This window comes from Dendropsophus ebraccatus, chromosome 3, assembly GCF_027789765.1.
Source record: "Dendropsophus ebraccatus isolate aDenEbr1 chromosome 3, aDenEbr1.pat, whole genome shotgun sequence".
NCBI lineage: Eukaryota > Metazoa > Chordata > Amphibia > Anura > Hylidae > Dendropsophus > Dendropsophus ebraccatus.
In genome coordinates this window covers 112,879,088-112,897,813 of record NC_091456.1, presented here as the reverse complement: position 1 = coordinate 112,897,813, position 18,726 = coordinate 112,879,088, and the positions used below count along the sequence as shown (strand labels likewise).

At 43.0% G+C, this 18,726-nt stretch overlaps 1 protein-coding gene across 2 annotated transcripts in view; it reads left to right on the top strand.

The window, feature by feature from the left end:
* The first annotated feature begins 788 nt into the window (after window positions 1–788).
* Window positions 789–18,726, top strand: part of LOC138787291 (disintegrin and metalloproteinase domain-containing protein 10-like) — a 41,032-nt gene continuing 23,094 nt past the window's right edge. For both annotated transcript variants that reach the window (XM_069964518.1, XM_069964519.1), the window contains exons 1-6: window positions 789–875; window positions 1,329–1,479; window positions 4,184–4,302; window positions 5,908–6,054; window positions 7,640–7,725; window positions 12,877–12,999. In XM_069964518.1, the coding sequence (XP_069820619.1) occupies window positions 818–875; window positions 1,329–1,479; window positions 4,184–4,302; window positions 5,908–6,054; window positions 7,640–7,725; window positions 12,877–12,999 (684 nt within the window). In that variant the 5' untranslated portion in view covers window positions 789–817. The remainder of the gene's footprint in view (window positions 876–1,328; window positions 1,480–4,183; window positions 4,303–5,907; window positions 6,055–7,639; window positions 7,726–12,876; window positions 13,000–18,726) is intronic.

Below are 18,726 nucleotides of genomic sequence, written 5' to 3'. Positions count from 1 at the left end.
AGCCGATGACAACGATCATCGGCTGATCGTTGATATAGGTTAGAACTTATTTTCGTCGGGCGCCGACCGCGCACCGCTGCGTGTAATAGCGGTGCGTGGCCCGCGACTAACGATATACATTACCCATCCACGTTCCAGGGCTGCTCCTGCCGTCCGCTTCTAGCGTCACAGAGGCCTGTCAGCTGATAGGCCGCTCAGCCAATCACAGGCCGCGGCGGTCCCGGCCTGTGATTGGCTGAGCGGCCTACCAGCTGACAGGCAGCTGTGACGCTAGAGAGCGCGCGGGACCCCCGGGAGAAGCGGACGCAGGAGCAGCCCTGGAACGTGGATGGGTAATGTATGCCAGTTTAGCAAGGGCTGCAAGGACATCGGTAACGATGTCCTTGCAGCTCTTGTCAAACGATTATCGGGCCGTGTAATAGGTCCAGTAAACGAGCAACGATCTAGCAGATCGCTGCTCGTTTACAGGTATTATCGGGCCCTGCTCGGCCCGTGTAATACCACCCTTAGATTGAATAGAATCTGAGTGTCCTGCATCTTGTTTTATTGGTGTTATACTAAAGTTATACTAAAATACACATGTAAAACCCAAATATTTCAGAAATATTTCTTGAAATACACATTTTTTTTGAGGTATTTGATTTAGTGTTATAAAACATTTAAACATATTCCATCCTACTGACACACCACTAGTAGAGGAATAACTTGCATTTTATGTACAAATCAAGCAAGTCCATACATGTGCAGCTGTGGGCTTGGCAATGCACTTCCTTCTCACTTGGAGTAAACTAAGCTAAGCACCAGACAAGCTAACACAATGCATTCAGTTTACTACGCTGTAGAATTGCTGATACCTGTGGGCCTTTTTCTGATAGGTAAGAATATTTTAGCTGTATGCCTGCTGTCCTTTAAACCCTGTTCTGTTAAATTTCAGAAGTTAGTAAGTTGGATCAGGATGTGTATGTTTATTTTGCTCTGACAAATGCTTAATGTCTGCCGTCTGAGCCAGCACTAGCCTACTAAGTGAAGCAATAGTGCCTGATTATGGACTCTTTTCTGGAGTTCTCAGAAAATCTTTATGTGTGCCCTAAATATGTTGTGTTCTAGTGTAGTAGTAATAAAAGATTATCACAACTTGAGCATGCTGTGGGCTGCCTGAACTCAAGTGCGCTGCATGCATCTGATTTACGGTGGCTGAAGTTGGATGCAGCCCTAGGGATCCTGGAAAACATGGATACAGCCTATGGCCACAGTATACCCCAGGGTAAAATACATTTACCTACTATATAGTCATATCAGATAAATCCAATATCTGTTTTGTTTTATAGGGTGTAATGGAGACAAGATCAGGCCATTTCTGAAATACTATGAGACAGCCGTATATAACAAGCATGAGCATTTTAAAGATCAGCTGAGATCAAAGAGATCTACAAATCTGGACCAAAGCCCAATACAACTAGAGATATTTGGATATGACAGGTAACAAGTCTATGCTGTGCTGAATGTTGTATTCTGGTGGTGTATATAATTCTAAAAAGCCAGATTTTTCTTTGTAGTCTAACATTTATTTATAAATGGTTAGAGAATATATGTATTAAATGTAGAGAAACAAGAATTTATGTATATGGGTTAAAAGGGGTAGTCCGGCGGGGGGGGGGGGCATTTTTTTCCTGACACCGGGGAGTAGGTGGCTGAGGGAAACGACGTCCTCTCACCTCCCCGGTTCCAGCGGAGGGTCCCACTTCGCGGTGCTCCGGTCCCCGGACGCTTCCTGGTGTCTGATGCGGGCCCGAGACGTGACGTCTCAGGTCCGCTCAGCATGTCAGTGACGGAGGGATCCGAATCAAGTCCGCTCAGATCCCGCCTCTGTCACTGACTGGCTGACCGGACCTGAGACGTATTGTCTCGGGCCCGCGTCAGACACCAGGAAGCGGCCGGGAATGGGGACCGTAGCGCCACGATGCGGGACCAGCCGCTGGATCCAGGGAGGTGAGTGGACGTTGTTTCCCTCAGCCACCTCCTCCCCGTTCCCAGGGAAAAATGCCCCCCCCCCGCGGGAGTACCCCTTTAACTCCTTTGGCAAGCCAATTTTTTTCTGCTCAGTGCTGTGTTAGCACAGTGTTCTACTTTCTGACCATCTAAGTTGGCCTTTTCACATTTAGGCTATGTTCTCACTACGCAATGATAAGCTCTATCAATGGCGGGAATTAATGTTCATGATCATTAATTTTGGCCGTTTTTTTTACAAAAACAGACGTTGTTAACGCTTAACAGTACGTAGAGGAAATAAAGACTTAAAACGTACCTGTCATCAAGGGTGTTAAAAAAAAGTGTCAATGATCCCTCTTAGACCCTGTTTTATTTTTTTAATCTTTTGCTTTGTCAGCAGATAGCCCCATTCCTCTGCTCACCTTACCTGCAGTTCTCCTAAACTCTGTGGGCATGTACAGGAAGTGATGCCATCTGTCCTCACAGCCTGCCAAGTAAGGGCAGGAGTGCAGTAAGGAAAGCGATTTAGTGCCCGCAGCACACAGATTATCTATGACTCCTATATCAGTTTATAGGCATATAACTGTATATTAGTTGCCTAGCAAATGAAAAAAAAAAATCATCCCTCATGATGTAATTCTGCCTCATTAAAACAAATTACCATCTAAAACAATAAACCACCAGGCCTATCCCCATGAATGTACCATAACCATCACTGGCCAAGACAAGACAACACCATGGCCAGTGATTGGTTGAGAGGTCTGTCACTTCAGAGACCGGCTCTGCAGTTCTCACAGCAGTTGCGGGCAGAAGCCCTGGGGAGCATGGACAGATATGTATAAACTTTATTATTTTACACTAAAGGCAAGGGCTGCACAAACATCACTTACAATGTCTGGGCAGCCCTTGCTGTGCAATAGTTGAGCAGTGTAATAGGTTCAGCAAAGAAGTGGCGATTTAGCAGATTGGTGCTTGTTTACATTGGGGATTGGGTAATGTAATATAGCCCTTAGCCTGGGTTACTTCTCTCTGTGAGAGAAAAGATCCTCAGCAGGAGTTACGACGGCAGCGAGAATTTTCCCTTAACCACTGAGTTCCTCAGTTGGCTTCAGCCTTCCAACACCCACTTCAGCCTACATCTATGTCACCATGGGAAGAGCCCATGTGGGTAGAAAGGTCTTAATTATCTGAAAAGGAAAAGACTCAGCATCAGAACCTGGGTACTGTGAGGCCAAAGGGCACCAGCTGAAGGAATGTCCTTTTTTGTCCAAGAAACTCCAGAGCCTAGGCCCTCTAGGAGAGGCGACCTTAGGCAGCAATACCTCCTCTCCACCTTCGACCATTATGGTCATTCTGGTATTCAGGTGTTTGTCTGCAGATAGCAGCCTTTAAGGACTCTGACAACTTTTTCCATCCTTTCTTTGTTGTCCAATACAATCTACCTGTTACCTTGCTTACCAAGCCCCTCTCTATCTCTTTGAATGGAAAAAGTTCTCTCCTGCATCATCTGGCACTGCACAGTCTTTTAGCATCCAGGTGGGGATCTTACATCAAGAGAAAATTGCTTTTATCATACTCCCCATCTCTATTAACACCATACTTCTGGGTCTGCCTTGGCTGTGGAAACATGGAACTACTCATGGAACTGAAATGCTGGAGAGGTGACATGCTGGGGACATGCCATGCCATGGTTTCTGTCTTATGCTTCTGCAGTAACCTTAACTAGTTAAAACCTCCACTCTCCAGTCAATTAGTCCTGTGCCTATGTCTCTGCCTGCACCCTACCATTACTTTATGGATGTTTTCTGTAAAAAAAACAAAACAACAAAAAACGGACAAACAAACCCAAGCATGCTTGAGGATCGCTCATCTCTATTCCAGTTGATGTCTACCCCAGAGTTCTTAAAGAACTCTAATCTGTAACTTCTGTCCACCCAACCGATCTGTATAATCAGTCCTCCAATCAGGAGATATTCCTGATGATTGAAGAGCACTGTTGCCTTAGCAACAGGACACAGTGGCTTTGGTGAGACCAACATGATGCATCTTTGGGTGGAGAGGGGAAGCCCACTTTTCTGGACATTAGCTGTTAGTCACACTGCAGAACATAACAGTGGTCACTACAGAGATGTAATAATTCTATTGAAGCACTTCCTCTTCTTATTAATAATCACAAGTTTGTCTCTATATGCAGGAAATTTGAAATGATGTTAAGAAGAGATAGAAGTGTATTTACGGATGATTTTAAAGTCATATCTCATAATAGATCCATACCCATAAGCATCTCATTTGTGTATTCAGGCAAACTGAAAGGTAAGAAATATCCCCCGCTCCACAAATTATCTACAAAGTGTAAGCTTTAAGATCCAGTATCCATGATCTTAGTGAGAAATTGACCTATCAATTACATTTTGCTTATTATGTTCAAACAAGGCAAAGGCTGTAAAGTTTCTACACTGCATATTTGCATTCCGAATTAGATATTCAAAACTGAATTTGAAGTGTTACTGTTGTTATAACGTTAAAAATCTAAATCAGCAGGGCATGTGAAATAAAGCATAATTTCAATTAAAACAAAGCTATACTTACTAGAAATCCAGGTCCAGTATCCTAAAGGTGGCTTTTAGTCTTCTGCTGGTTGATAAAAAGAGATTAAACAAAGAAAGTCACGGCCAGTACAGAGTATCACGTCCCAATGCGTCCATCACTCAAATAACATTGATTAATTCTCTGTAAGCATGCAGATGATCGGGACTTCCTGTGTTTGGTCTCTTTTTTTTCAACGAGCGCAAGACTAAAAAGCCTCCTTCAGGAGACTGGACCTGGATTTCAAGTAAGTATAGCTTTGTTTTACAGTTCACATGTACTGTATATGCAGCAGGTTTCACGCTGCGAGTTTACAGTGAAATCTGCTGCGCATACCTTCCCTGTCACTTTAATAAGATAACATACTTGCAGTAGGATTGTCATCCTGCTGCGAGTAAGTAAATGCTGGCCCCCTTAACTCCCCAAGGCCCGGAGTATACTGTACCTGGTCCATTTATTTAAATGCAAATAAATTTAAAAAATGTAAAAATTGCCAAAATATTTAAATTTCACTGTCATAATTTTTTTTCTTTTGCAGAAATCAATAGTACAAGCGATTTTAAGAAACTTGTAATTGGGTTTATTAGCCGAAAAATGCATTTTTATCATGAAAAAGCAGTTTGAAGCTCTCCCCCTGTCTTTGTTGTTCTCTATGCAGAGGGGAGAGATGAGGCAACAAAACAGGACAACAAAGAGTTAATATACAGCTACATCACCAGGCTCTCTCCTCTGACATCAGTGCTGACCTTTCTGACCTCTGAATAGGGGCTTTCAGCGGCTCCCTGTGGTGTAATCCTTTGTTCTCTGCTCTCTGCTGGAGACTAATCTCCCTCCTTCCCCTCCCCTCTCCCCTCTCCATAGCACAGACAGGATCCGACTGATGTAAAACAGTCGAGATTTCCTGATAATCACTCTACTAGTGATTTATCCGAGGAAACGCTTGAAATATTGTTCCAGCGTGCTCCAACACCTAGGGTACCTAGGGTACTATTCACACAACACAAAGTGTGCTGAAAGGCACTGTGTGGCTCAATGGCTCAAGTTCGGGTGCTCAGTCTCACGGTCCCAGACCCAGGTCCCGGCGGTACTAGAAATGTAGAGATGAGGCGGCACTCCAGATATAAGTAAATCCAAAGTGGTTTGGTTTATTCACCCAACATTCAGCGTTTCAGTCTACTCAATGAGATCTTTGTCAAGCAGTTTTGGGTGAATAAACCAAACCACTTTTTATTCACTTATATCTGGAGTGCCGCCTCATCTCTACATTTCTAGGGTACTATTCAGATGGCGAACTGGTTGTCACTTTAACATTGTCACTTTAATTTAATATAGATGAAGATGATTCGTTCTGTCATGGATCTGTAATTGATGGCTATTTTCATGGGTCTATCCAAACAAGAAATGGTACTTTTTACATAGAGTATGAGCAGAATAGCAACGGAACAGTGGATTCATATATGTATCATGAGGGAGATATTGGTAAGTAAGAAAGTTAATAGATATTGATGTTTTCTTCTTGCTGTAACATTTTAATGCAGTGTTTCCCGACTTTTTACACCTTGTGGCACCTCTACATTTGTTTAACCTTGGGGTACCCCTACCATTAGAGTCTAATGTATAATGCTTTAACCAGGGAATGATCTAGTTAAGAGATTGGTTCAAATCGTTACTACGTTACTACGATCGTTTACTCCATCTGATCCCAGCAAAACAATGAACAATGTGCAATTACACTGAATGAGTAGTGAACAAATGCGGAACTTGAGTGAACAAATGTGGAATTGCATCGAATAGTTAGCGAACAATATTTAGACCTTTGGGTAGGAAGGGACCCCCTAAAGTTAGGTGCACCTAGGCATGCTTCCCCTGGTGTCCCAGATGCATTCCAGAGGTTTTGTCATAATTTTCTGAGGTGTCATTTAGGAATTAGCGAACCGTCGGACTTTTGGTCCTACGACATCTTCACTCAATTAGTATGCCTGCGATCCCGGGTGCATAGTTGCGCTCCCGGGAATCTGCGGGCAGAATCTTCCAGGTAATTCAAGATACTATCTAAGAATGTATCTTGAATTCCCTGGAAGATCCCGGCCGCAGATTCCCGGGAGCGCAACTATGCACCCGGGATCGCAGGCATCGCACTGGAGTGAGCGGCTTTCGGACCGAAAATCCGAAAGTTCCGCTCATCTCTAGTGTCATTGTGAACTTGGTGACCTCCAAGTGGTCAAATATTGATTTCAAAGTCTGGAGTATTTTTCTCCCATAGACTATAATGGGATTTGATATTCGATCGAATATACGAATATCGGGGGCTATTCAAATTGGATTTAGAATTTTCAAATATTTCACTATTCGCTCATCTCTATTACTTATCATGGTGGGTGCTAAGACCTACTGAACTCCCGAGATACAGCTGGGGGGCTAGAGAGTGTGTGGTAGTGTGTTCCAACCACCAGATGGTTGACGTGCATTTCAGTGTCTGCCTTTCTCAACCCCTTGACAAAGGCAGGCGCTGAAACGTGCATCGGGGCAGGGGTACATGGCGATTCAGGTCATACTATTTAAGAGGTCATTCATCTTTCTGTGTATTTTTTCAGATACTTAATCATGGCTGTAATATAAGCTAGATTCAGGATGGCTGAATGGCTAACATTACATTACAGGGACATTTACCAAAGAAAAAAACAAAATTGAGTGATGTAGCAAATAATTTTATTTAAATCATCTTAAAATACAGAAAGAAAATGTCTATTATTCTCCTCTGTGTAAACCAGGGATGGGGAACCTTTGGCACTCCAGCTTCTGCAAAACTACAAAACATGTCATGCATGGATAGCCGAAGCTTTGGTTTTAGCTGTCCATGGGAGTTGTAGTTTTGCAACAGCTGGAGTTCCTACAGTTTCCCATCCGTGGCCTAAACATTGGGTATATCCAATGAGTTTCCATGAAGGACAGAATGAACGAATGAACTTTAGTATACTTCATGTTCAAAACAAAGATAGCAAGCTTATTTGTGTTGTCATGCAGCACTGCTAAGTAGATTTTTACCTCTTTTTTTTCATTTTAGACTACTCTCTTATGAAAGATGTCAAATCTTTTGATCTGGCCTTGAAAAAATATGAATTTATGGAGAAAATGAAATGGAACATAAAGGTTAGTAATCAGGGTTTTTGCATACTTCTTCTACTGCCCTGTTAAGGAGATGAATGGCTTTAAATAGATTTTAAAAAGATTTTTTTTTAAAGGGAATCTGCCACTAGGTTTATACTGCCTTAAAGGGGTAGTTCAGAAAAAAACAAACAAAAAAAAAAAACCTCTCAAATAAACTGGTGTCAGAAAGTCTTCCAGTACTTCATCCACTACATCAGCTGCCATATGTCCTGCAGGAAGTGGTGTTTTTCTTTCCAGTCTGACACAGTGCTCTCTGCTACCACCTCTGTCTATGACATGTTTCTGTCCAGAACAGCAGCAAATCCCCATAGAACACCTCTACTGCTCTCCAGTCTGGAAATAATACACCACTTTCTGCAGGACTGGACAACTTAAGATTTTTAAATAGAAGAAAATTAAAAATCTCCGGCACTTTCTGGCACCAATTAATATTTTGCTGATCTACCCCTTTAAATCAGGGCAGCATAAACTAGTGACAGGAATGCTAAACAAAAGGTCTGTTACTTACGTAGTTCTGTTTAGCTGTTCTCCAAAAATGCAAGAGAAAGGCTTTTGTGCTGTGTCACTCCCTCTCCTCTTTGGATGCTCATTGACAGATATTTGCTTATACACAGTATAGATAAGCACCTACCTATTAGTGGCTGGTGCTCAAACATATCGTGGATTACACATATAATGGAGAGGATTAGTGTGTGGTGCTCAGGGTTTCTCGTATTCAGGAAGATATTTTTGAATTAGCTTCACAGACCAATGTAGGTGATACAGCATAAACATACTGACAGAGTATCTTTAACCCCTTAAGGACGGTGGGCGTACATGTACAGGAGCTGAGCTCGCTTCAAAGCGGTTGAGGACCCGTTACTATCAGCAGCTGGGCCCTCACCCTCAATGGCAGGCTACCACGATCGCGCGGTATGCCACCATTAACCGTGACTGCGACGTCGGCGTTTAAATGTAAGTGACAGGAGCCTCTCCTGTCACTTACCGATCAGGACCCCCACAGCATGTCTGCGGGGGCCCCGATCTCATGGCCTGACTGCCGGAGGTATGTAGCTTATCACTGACTTCGTGATGTGACGATATGCGTAGGGTTTGCAGTCCGGAGCCCCATTCCAGAGCCCTGGGTGATATGTGATGCTATTTGATCTTTATTCAGTACTGACTTTCTGATATTAGGGTATTCAAGCACATGGTCACTTTTTGGATGTGTTTAGATAATAATTCTTTCATTGAGTATTGCATTTTTGTGAGCACGTGCACTTTAGTAGGTATTCATCATGAGTGTCATTATCTGAGACACATTTGGTTATAGAGTGTACAGGGCCTGGATATATTTCCTGTGTTGGGGCTACGGTGGGAGCGACATATATATTTTCATGTGTGTTCCTTGTGATGGTTTACCCTTATTGGGCTTTTAAGTGTTTTTATATGTGTGTCCATTTGTTGTGTTAGTTGTTGTATATATTTTTTTTGATAATAAAGAAGCTATTGAGATATTGATTTTCTTGTTATACGTTTGTGGGTGCGCCATTTATTGTCTTTCTGTGTCTTCCTAAAGCACCTAAGGTCATTTTAGGCTCTGTCCTTAAGGGGTTAAAGGAAATCTATTAGCAGGTTAGAAGCATCTAACTTACTCATATGTCCCTATATGGCACGGGGCCCTAAGGATAAAGGTAAGTTTCTTACCTTCATCCTCTGTGCCCATTCCATGATGCAGTTTAAAGGGGTACTCCGGCCCTGCAGTATAATCTGTGTACGGCCGGCAAGGGGGTTGAAATAGAAGCCGGCGGTGACTTTCCAGCGGTAGCTTCCGGATCGTGCTGCCCTGTCCCCCCGTCCCACAGCCCCTTCCTGGTTAGAGCTGCGGCATGAGGCGTGGCGTCTCAAGGCAGCTCAGCCATTCAGCGGCCAAGGCGGGACTTCGCTACGACCGCTGAATGGTTGAGCTGCCTTGAGACATCACGTCTCATGCCACACTTCTAACCAGGAAGCGGCCGCGGGACGGGGGTACAGGGCAGCGCGATCCAGGAGCCTCCGCTGGAACCCGGGAGGTAAGTCACCACAGGCTTCTATTTCACCCCCCTCCCCGGCCGTATACAGATTTTACTGCAGGGCCGGAGTACCCCTTTAATCAATTAGCTAATTAGTCATTTTGGTGCACTTGGGATGGGACTGTACCAGCCCCATCTGCACGGCCCACCCAGCCAAGATTAGTGCTCTGGGGGGAGTATCAATTCAACTGCTTATGGAAAGGGCGCCGGGGATAAAGGTTAAAAAACGTATCTAACCTAAACATCCTGAGTGGCCTGTTCACTCTAGCCATATATCAGCAGGTTAGATGCTTCTAAGAAGCTAATTTTCTCTCCTTAATGGATGAATCCTGTGGAGAGGGGATAACAAGCTCAGATGGAAATACTCCTTTAACTATTTTTCAGATCCCAGTTAACAATTTGAGTGGAAAATTAGCCGTCAGGCTAACAAACTAATACATTACCTGCCCACGCTCTTGTCTGCTTCTCCAGGTCCTGGGTCACTGATGTCCAGCTCAGCCAATCAGTGGCTACGGCAGGACAGTGCACTGATTGGTTGAATGGGACATCAGTGACCCAGGACCTGGAGAAGCAGACAAGAGCGTGGGCAGGTAATGTATTCAACACCTAAAAGAAGAAACAGGGCTATGCGATCTAAAGGAGCACTCCAGAAAGAAAATAATACAAAAGAATTTTATTGAAAATATCTAGAAAATTAACACATACTGACACAAAGGTTGGCAGAGGAACAAAAAATCCCTACACATTAAAAACAATTAAAATTCCCAAAGGAAAAAACAAAAATGGTGGGAGCCACACGGTATATGGGACCCCCAGGGTAAAACCACGGTCCTACAGTATAGCTCAACTAACCCTCATATAGCAAACACAATACATGTACAACCTAGTGATGAAAAAGAATTTGCACAAAAAAGTTTTAAATGAGTGTATGTATCTGTGTGCGTGTCAAATGATTGGTGATTAGAAAGTAAAAATATAATGAACTATAGTGAGTGTCAAAAAGAGATGAAAGCCATCCAAAGAACATCACCAAATGAGGAGGGAGAGGAGCGATCTGTGGCTACCCATAATGCCCCTACGTGTTACGTTCCACCGGAACTTCAACTCCCTGATGAAGTTCCGGTGGAACGTAACGCGTAGGGGCTATACTGTAGGACCGTGGTTTTACCCTGGGGGTCCCATATACCATGTGGGTCCCACCATGTGTGTTTTTTCCTTTGGGAATTTTAATTGTTTTTAATGTGTAGGGATTTTTTGTTCCTCTGCCAACCTTTGTGTCAGTAGGTGTTAATTTTCTAGATATTTTCAATAAAAATTATTTTGTATTATTTTCTCTCTGGAGTGCTCCTTTAGATCGCATACCCCTGTTTCTTCTTTTAGGTGTTGTGTATCCTTATTGGTATGTGAGGTAGCACCTGTGTACCTACTATATTTGGGTAGTGCATGCCCCAATTTTGGTTATAATTGGCAGGTAATGTATTAGCATTTTTAAAGCTGGTGGCTGATGGGTTAACATGCAACATAAGTTTTGTTGGATGCACAATCCGTAAGTTAAAAGAACGTATTTCTGAACATATACATGACATAAGACATTAACAGTTAACACTTCAGGTGCAGCCAGACATTTCATCAATGAGCATCAAGGACAAGTTTACACACTCGGTTTTTTGGTATAGAAAAGATACGTCAGAACATTAGAGGAGGCAATATACAACGCATATCATTAAATTGGGAAGCATTCTGGATTTTGGAATAACAAACCAGAATACCAAATGGAATGAATTACAGATCAGATTTGTTGTATATTTATTAGTTGTTTTTTTTTTCCATTTTTATTAATTTTTTATTGTTTATTTTTTATTTTCATTCATTTATTTTTCCAGTTTATGAGTTCAGTATATGTTAGATTAGCTATGTTAGATGCACAACCTGTAAGTTAAAATAATGTATTTTTGAAGATATACATGACATAAGACAGTGAACACTTCAGGTGCAGCCAGACACACTCAGGTTTTCTGGTCTATCCCCCCCCCCCCCCCCCCACACACACACCAGTCATACCATGTTCATTTATTCTACATGATAATTAGGGTATCTTGTGCAGTTTCTGGGACATGATTTTCATAATTAAACATGATATAAGTAAAGTACAATTATTGAAAAACATGTATATTGTATAATGTAATTTTCATGTCATATTTTGTTCCTTGATTTTGACTTTTGTTTTTAATTTTACTTATTTTTATGAGTTTTATTTTATATACTTGTCTTTTGTACCAACTTTCATTCTTTTTTGTATGTATGCATTTGCTCCACCCTCCTTAGGGGGAAGGTTGGTTCACACTAAATTATGTGATGCAATTTCTTGCAGGTGAAGGTTCGTAATTTCTTATGTTTATAAGTTAGTCTATGGACAATTCTGTCTTATGCTGTGATCAAGGCTCAGAGTGGGTCTAGCAGAGCAGAGCGGGTCTAGCATTTTCACATTTTTCATGTTTTTGTATGTAACGATTTTATGGAATTGAAGAAAAAAAAATACTGGATTTTATTGGAATGCTGGAATAAGTTTCTTTTATCTATGTTGCAACGCCTGATCACCCACAGGTTAGGTCCTTTGCACTCCTGTTCCAGGAAGACGAATAGCCAAATTTTATTGTGGCAATGCTATATACACAAAGCAGCAGCAGTAAACTCTATTTTGTAGGCTGATGGGTTAAGTCAGCAGTGGCTACATTATCACAACAGAATGAAAATCTGGTGCGAGAATGCAGAGCCATAGGCCATAGAGTACAGAGTATTGCAGGGGGTCTTGCAGCAGTACTGCAATACTGTATGTGGAAAGCTACCCATAATGTGTGTGTGTGTAATTTTTAATTTCCGAATCAAATTTTCAAAATCCAAGATGGAAACCTACAACAAACACGCTTCATAAAACAGAGAAAGTATGTGATTGAAGCCAACAGGAAAATGTTGTTGATCGAAAACAAGATACTGTCGATCCAACTAATCAAGCTTTCAATAACTTTAATAATTGCTAATTTCATTTGCATGCAGTTTCTGTTTGTTCTTTATCCCCATGTAGAAAGATTCTGTCATCAGGACCAAGAGAAGCGTGGACCCTTCTCGTACAACATGTCTTATCCATTTGAAGGCTGACTACTTTTTTTTCAGAAGATTTAGAAACTTACAAGTGGCGATATCTCAGGTATAAGCAGAAAACACACATATATATATATATATATATATATATATATATATATATATATATATATATACACAGTATATATTATAAAAAGATATTGCGGAGAAATAAATATATTGCAAAATGTTTCATAACTGTTGTACATGTGGATATATACACATACTGTATATATACTGTGTACATATATAACACAATATAACACACAGTTTATGTATATATCTGCTGTACACAGACAGCGCTTATTGATGGAGCAGACTGCAAGAATTCTTTTGACCATTCTGTGACCAGGCTATAAGTGTACCTGTCATTATGAATCTTCACTCAATCAACAAGAAATTGCTCTTGCTATTGGAAGATTGGGTAACTATTAGAGATGAGCGAACCGGGTTCAGGTTCGAGACGATCCGAACCCGAACGTTTGGTATTTGATTAGTGGCGGCTGCTGAACTTGGATAAAGCTCTAAGGTTGTCTGGAAAACATGGATACAGCCAATGACTATATCCATGTTTTCCACATAGCCTTAGGGCTTTATCCAACTTCAGCAGCCACCGCTAATCAAATGCCGAAAGTTCGTGTTCGGATTGACTCGAGCATGCTCGAGGTTCGCTCATCTCTAGTAACTATGGAAACAACCATGCCAGGTGTGTTCCGTGCATGAGCCCTATTCTGATTCTCCTGGCACTCGTGAACTCACCCAGTGAGGTCATATTCATAGTTACCTGATCTTCTGACGGCAGGAACAACTGCGTGCCATTCGGGTGAAGATTCATAGTGACAGACGCCCTTTCACTCTATAGCTAGATAACAGACAGGTCAACATAAAGCACTGTACAGCTGATATATACCAGGGTTTTGACAGACCTAAGTACAATTACTCTTCATGTGGCTTTGAGAGCAGTCTCTCAATGCCTCTTACAGGTAAACAAGAGCTTAACAACACTATTATAAAGCCACTTTGTATCCACTGAAAGAATACAAAATGCTGCAGCTGCAGTAAAATGGGTGCATGTTTTCCAAATGCAGCCAGCTAAACCTGATATGAAAGCACATTTATAAACAGTCCTCTGTCTTTATAGTGCTTTGTTGCATTACTGTTGTTGCATTTTAGGTTTGGATGTAATTGACCAACAAAACACAGTTATCACTGAACTCAAGGAGAACAGTGAAAATTTTTTCCAATGAAGTACTCAATCAAGAGTCTCCACTGATGCCCCCAAAAATTTAAATATGCGAAACAGGAGTCCGTGGAGCCTCAGGTGCGAGTCTCAAAACACAGGATAGCCAGATATCTCTCGCCTGTTGCCGCAGGGGGCCTCCATGATAGGGAGAGCACCACACCACCCTGATAAATAGCCCCTTGGATGCAATTGAACAGCTGTTGGTTTTCCGTTTTTAAACAAAAATATAACAAACATGACAACGTGAGGAATATCAATGCTTGCTATCAGGTGTATCAGGTGTCAGGAGGAGTGTCTTTTTGTAAGGCGGTAATGAGAGAAATTGTGTTAAGGTATATTTCGTGCTATAGGCTTGCATGGGAAAAGAAACTGTAAAGCCGCATTCACACGTTATGTGTTCTGCACATAACATGGACGTGGAATGCATGTAACAGACTTCTCCCCGCCCGGGCAGCATCTTTGATAAGATGCTGGGAGCGGGAACTGTATCCATATGCGCCGCACTGTAATGACAGCGCCGCGCTGCTGATTTATTACAGCGCATATGAATACAGTTCCCCCGCTCCCAGCATCTTATCACAGATGCTGCCCGGGCGGGGGAGAAGTCTGTTACATGCATTCCAAGTTCGTATTCCGTGCAGAATACAGAACGTGTGAATGCAGCCTAAGGGTATGTGCACACTGAGGAAAAGGCGAGTAATTCAGCTTTAAATTCAGCTTGAAATTCCTCCCGTAAAATATGTACAGAGCAAAGTCCCATTGTGTTCAATGGGTTTTCTGCTCTGTTGTTCACACTGCAGAATTTCCGAGCAGAATTTTCTGCTGCAGATCTGCTAGAGGAATCCTATAGAAGTCAATGGGGGGCTTAAATTCTGCTTGAATTCTGCCTGAAAACTTTCTGCTTCAATTCCTCGAAAATTGCTCAGTGTGCACATACCCTCAGAGCACAGAGGAAATATTAGTAGTCCTTTGGTGTCAGCCAGTGGCAATTTTTCAGTGCATTCTTTGCTCTGTAGACTATTGTAGTAGAAGAAGCAGTAGGGGGGATTTTTAATACCCCCCCCCCCCCCATGCGATTTGCAGATTTACTAAAAAGTGCACATTTGAAAAATCTGACACTGGAGGCTTTGACACAGAGAATGAAGCCTAGAGAGGTATGTTTACAGACAAATGTTCACACCATCAATGACTACTTGGTGGAGGAGGCCTGCCCACATTCACATGCAGAGCAGGAAGTTTTCAAACTTAAAGCGTAACTGTCATTTCAGGGTAATTTTTTTGAAAACATTAAATATCAACAGTTCAAGCGATTTTAAGAAACTCTGTAATAGGTTTTATAAACCAAAAAGAGTTTCCTTCTGGACTGAAAAAGCAATCTCCCAGCCTCCCCCTCCCTTCAGAAGAAGCAGGATTTCTGTCTCCATTATGTGGCTATGGAGAGGGGAGGGGCTGTTAGGAGTGACTGAGCACGGAGCAGTCCTGCACAGCACACCCTGCAATCTTCTCTCAGTAAGTTCATAGATAAGCACTGACCTTTCTGACCCCAGAATCCTGTGGTTTAGCTGCCAAGACTGCCAAGTTCTGCCACACTGGTAGCTGATAGAAATCCAGGAAATGAAAAAATATGGCCTCATTGTCTCCTGCTCCCACTGCTCTCCCACCTTAGGAGACAAATATTCCATGCCTCTGTCTCACATTGTGTGTGTTTGCTAGGCACAGGCTGATGATGCAGAGAGGGGTCAGGGTGTGATTCACCATCTCAGACTGGCCAGAAGCAGATGTTTCAGCTTCGCTGATTGTGCAAGAGTCTACAGAGAAATTAGGGCTATGATCACACATGTTGGAGTGTCATTGCAGTACTGCAGCATCTGCACAAAAATGATGCAGTAACACAATTAGATAATGCTAAACAGCAGAGAGGATAAGAGCCAACACTGCCAATCCCACCTGCACAAAAAACAAGGCATAAACAGTATATCCCATGTAAGATAATATCGGATAAGGTCCTTTTTGTGGGAATAAACTTCAAAGATAAAAGATGCTTGATCATAATATGTGCGTGGAGATGAAAAGAAAAAAATTTAATTTAAAAAGTTCTTTGCTTTATTGCAATATCAGCATTAGAGGTATGAATACAGTGTGCTGTGTGGGTGGGACCACAATGAAATGATAAAGTACTGCAAATAATTCAGTAACACAATGAAACTGCATTGTGTGAACACAGCCTAGATGTTCTGCAACAGCTTTGGGCGGGGAATGGGGGACTGTGATGGAACAGCTGAGGGAAAGCATTGCATTCTGGAACCTGTAGTACTGAGTACATCTGCTCAACCAGGAAATACAGAAACACAAAACAGAACAACCCCCCCCCCCCCAAAAAAAAAACAAAAAAAACAAATGGATTTTTGGTAGTTTCAAAACTGGGATAGATAGGTAAGTATTGTTATATGTTTCTGCAGAAGTTTCATTTTTTTTTTACCTCTACCCGGAGTTCCCCTTTAAGCGCATTACATGGCTTCGAGCTTGCTCAGCCCTGTTAGGCACAGCTTGCTTGTAGCCACAGCTGAGTGTAGCTTGATAAATTCCCTGCAGTGAATGCACAGAAGATTATTAGTAGTACTTTGGTGCCACCTAGCAGTGATTTTTGGAAAGTGCTTTCAATGAGAAACAATGAGAGAACACAGAATTATTAGTAGTGCTATGGTGCCATCTAGTGGTCGACTTTGGTAAATGCATTCCGGGTATATCTTGCTTTTCAAGCCTGTGCAGAAAATGAAATAATGAGTCCAGGGAAATTCCCAGTTTACAGGGAAAGACAGTTACTTGGGTCAGGTCTTTTTTTCTCAATTTATGGGTTGTCTGGGTCGCTGGTGAGTTTTGTGGGACTCATGGTGTGTTGCTGTCAGGTTATGTGTAGATTTGGTGATGGAACGACACTGCGGTGTGTTCTGAGGTTGGCAGTTTGAATCAAAATTATTACCTCCTCTTAGAGGTTGCTTGCTGAGGATAGCTGGTCCCTTGTCATGGTTACTGCTTCCTCCTATGGGATGCCTGGTTGATTTATAGTCAGTGGTGTAGCTATAGGGGTCGCCATGGCGACTGGGCCCCTACGCTAGGGGGGCCCGCACGGCCCCCCTTGCCACTTCCTCCTGTGCTCCCCCAATCCGGGGGGGCCGCGGCAGGGGATATGCCCCCCGGCCCGGTCCCCCCCGTGCAGTTAAAGGACAAGTGCCATGAAAAACTTTTTCCCAGTAATTGAAGCACATTACAAAGTTATATAACTCTGTAATATGCTTCAATCACCTATCTGCATCCCTTCCCTGTCTTTTCCCCCCTCCACCCCCCACCAGGAAGTGTCCTGACTCACACAGACCTGATTACTGTCGTCACCGTCACCAGGCAGCTCCTTCTTGTGAGGATGAGTCATCAGCAGGAGGGCTGCTCTAGGTCCTGTTACACCAGCCTCCCCCTCCTCTCCTTGTCAGGTGCTCAGCTTATCTTCTCTAGTGACATGACTCCTTTACGGAGTCCACGGCAGCAGGAGAGAGGGTATGAGGGGAGGGGGGAGCTGCCTATGTGCCGTCAGTCTGAGGGAAGATAAGCAAGTGAGATGTGACAAGTGATGGCTTGCAGTTGTTCAGCCACGGCTTCCTGATTTGCTGCTGACAATTACATTACTGGCAGTGGTATCGCTAGAAAGTATTATTGCGATGCCCTGACCCGAGGGGGTCACTCCGCAGTGCGGATGGTATTGCAGGCAGTAACCGGGGCAGCTGTGGGATATAGAGTGGTCACGGTTAGAGCATGAGGGTGGCACAGCTGGAGGCCGGTCTGCGGTACTATACGGGCCACTGGGCATGGGATTCTTCGCTGTACCTAGTCAGGGCACCAGATATTGGACACCAATGCCAGGGTTCAGTAACAATGGTGGTTACAATTTTATTGTAACTGAGGTAACTGGTAGCAACAGTCTCATCCGGATCCAACCGGGAATATAGCAGAGCAATACAAGCAGAGCAAAGGTGGTGCTGCATAGGCTGAGAGTGAAATGTGCCGGATGATGGGAGTAGTAGTGATAGAGGAATAGAGAGGCTGGGTGGATTAGAGTACTTGCAGTGAATATCTTGAGTTGATGAGGAGATAGAGAACAGGAACGACACCCAGATGAGAGGATACTCCTGGCACTTGAGCAGGCGGACAGCCGATAACTGGAACAGCAACGCACCAGCCACTCTTCTAAAGGTGAAGAGGTGCTGCAGATACACATCTGTCCTTCCTGAGGTAAAGGACAGAACTGTGCAATAAGGGGAAGTCACATGGTATCCCCTGGCCAAAGCTCAACGGCCATTGGAGGAACCATGGTTACGGGGCACGGTCACGTGATCACCAGCCTCTGCATACCACTGTACATAGTTATATACACAGAAACATACATAGAATTGTACAGGATCCTGAAAGCCATAGGGGTGAAACAGCAAGTAGTTGCAGTGCATAGAGTTACCGGGACAGGCAGAACCACAGCAACAGAGGTAGACTTAACATGAGAAACAG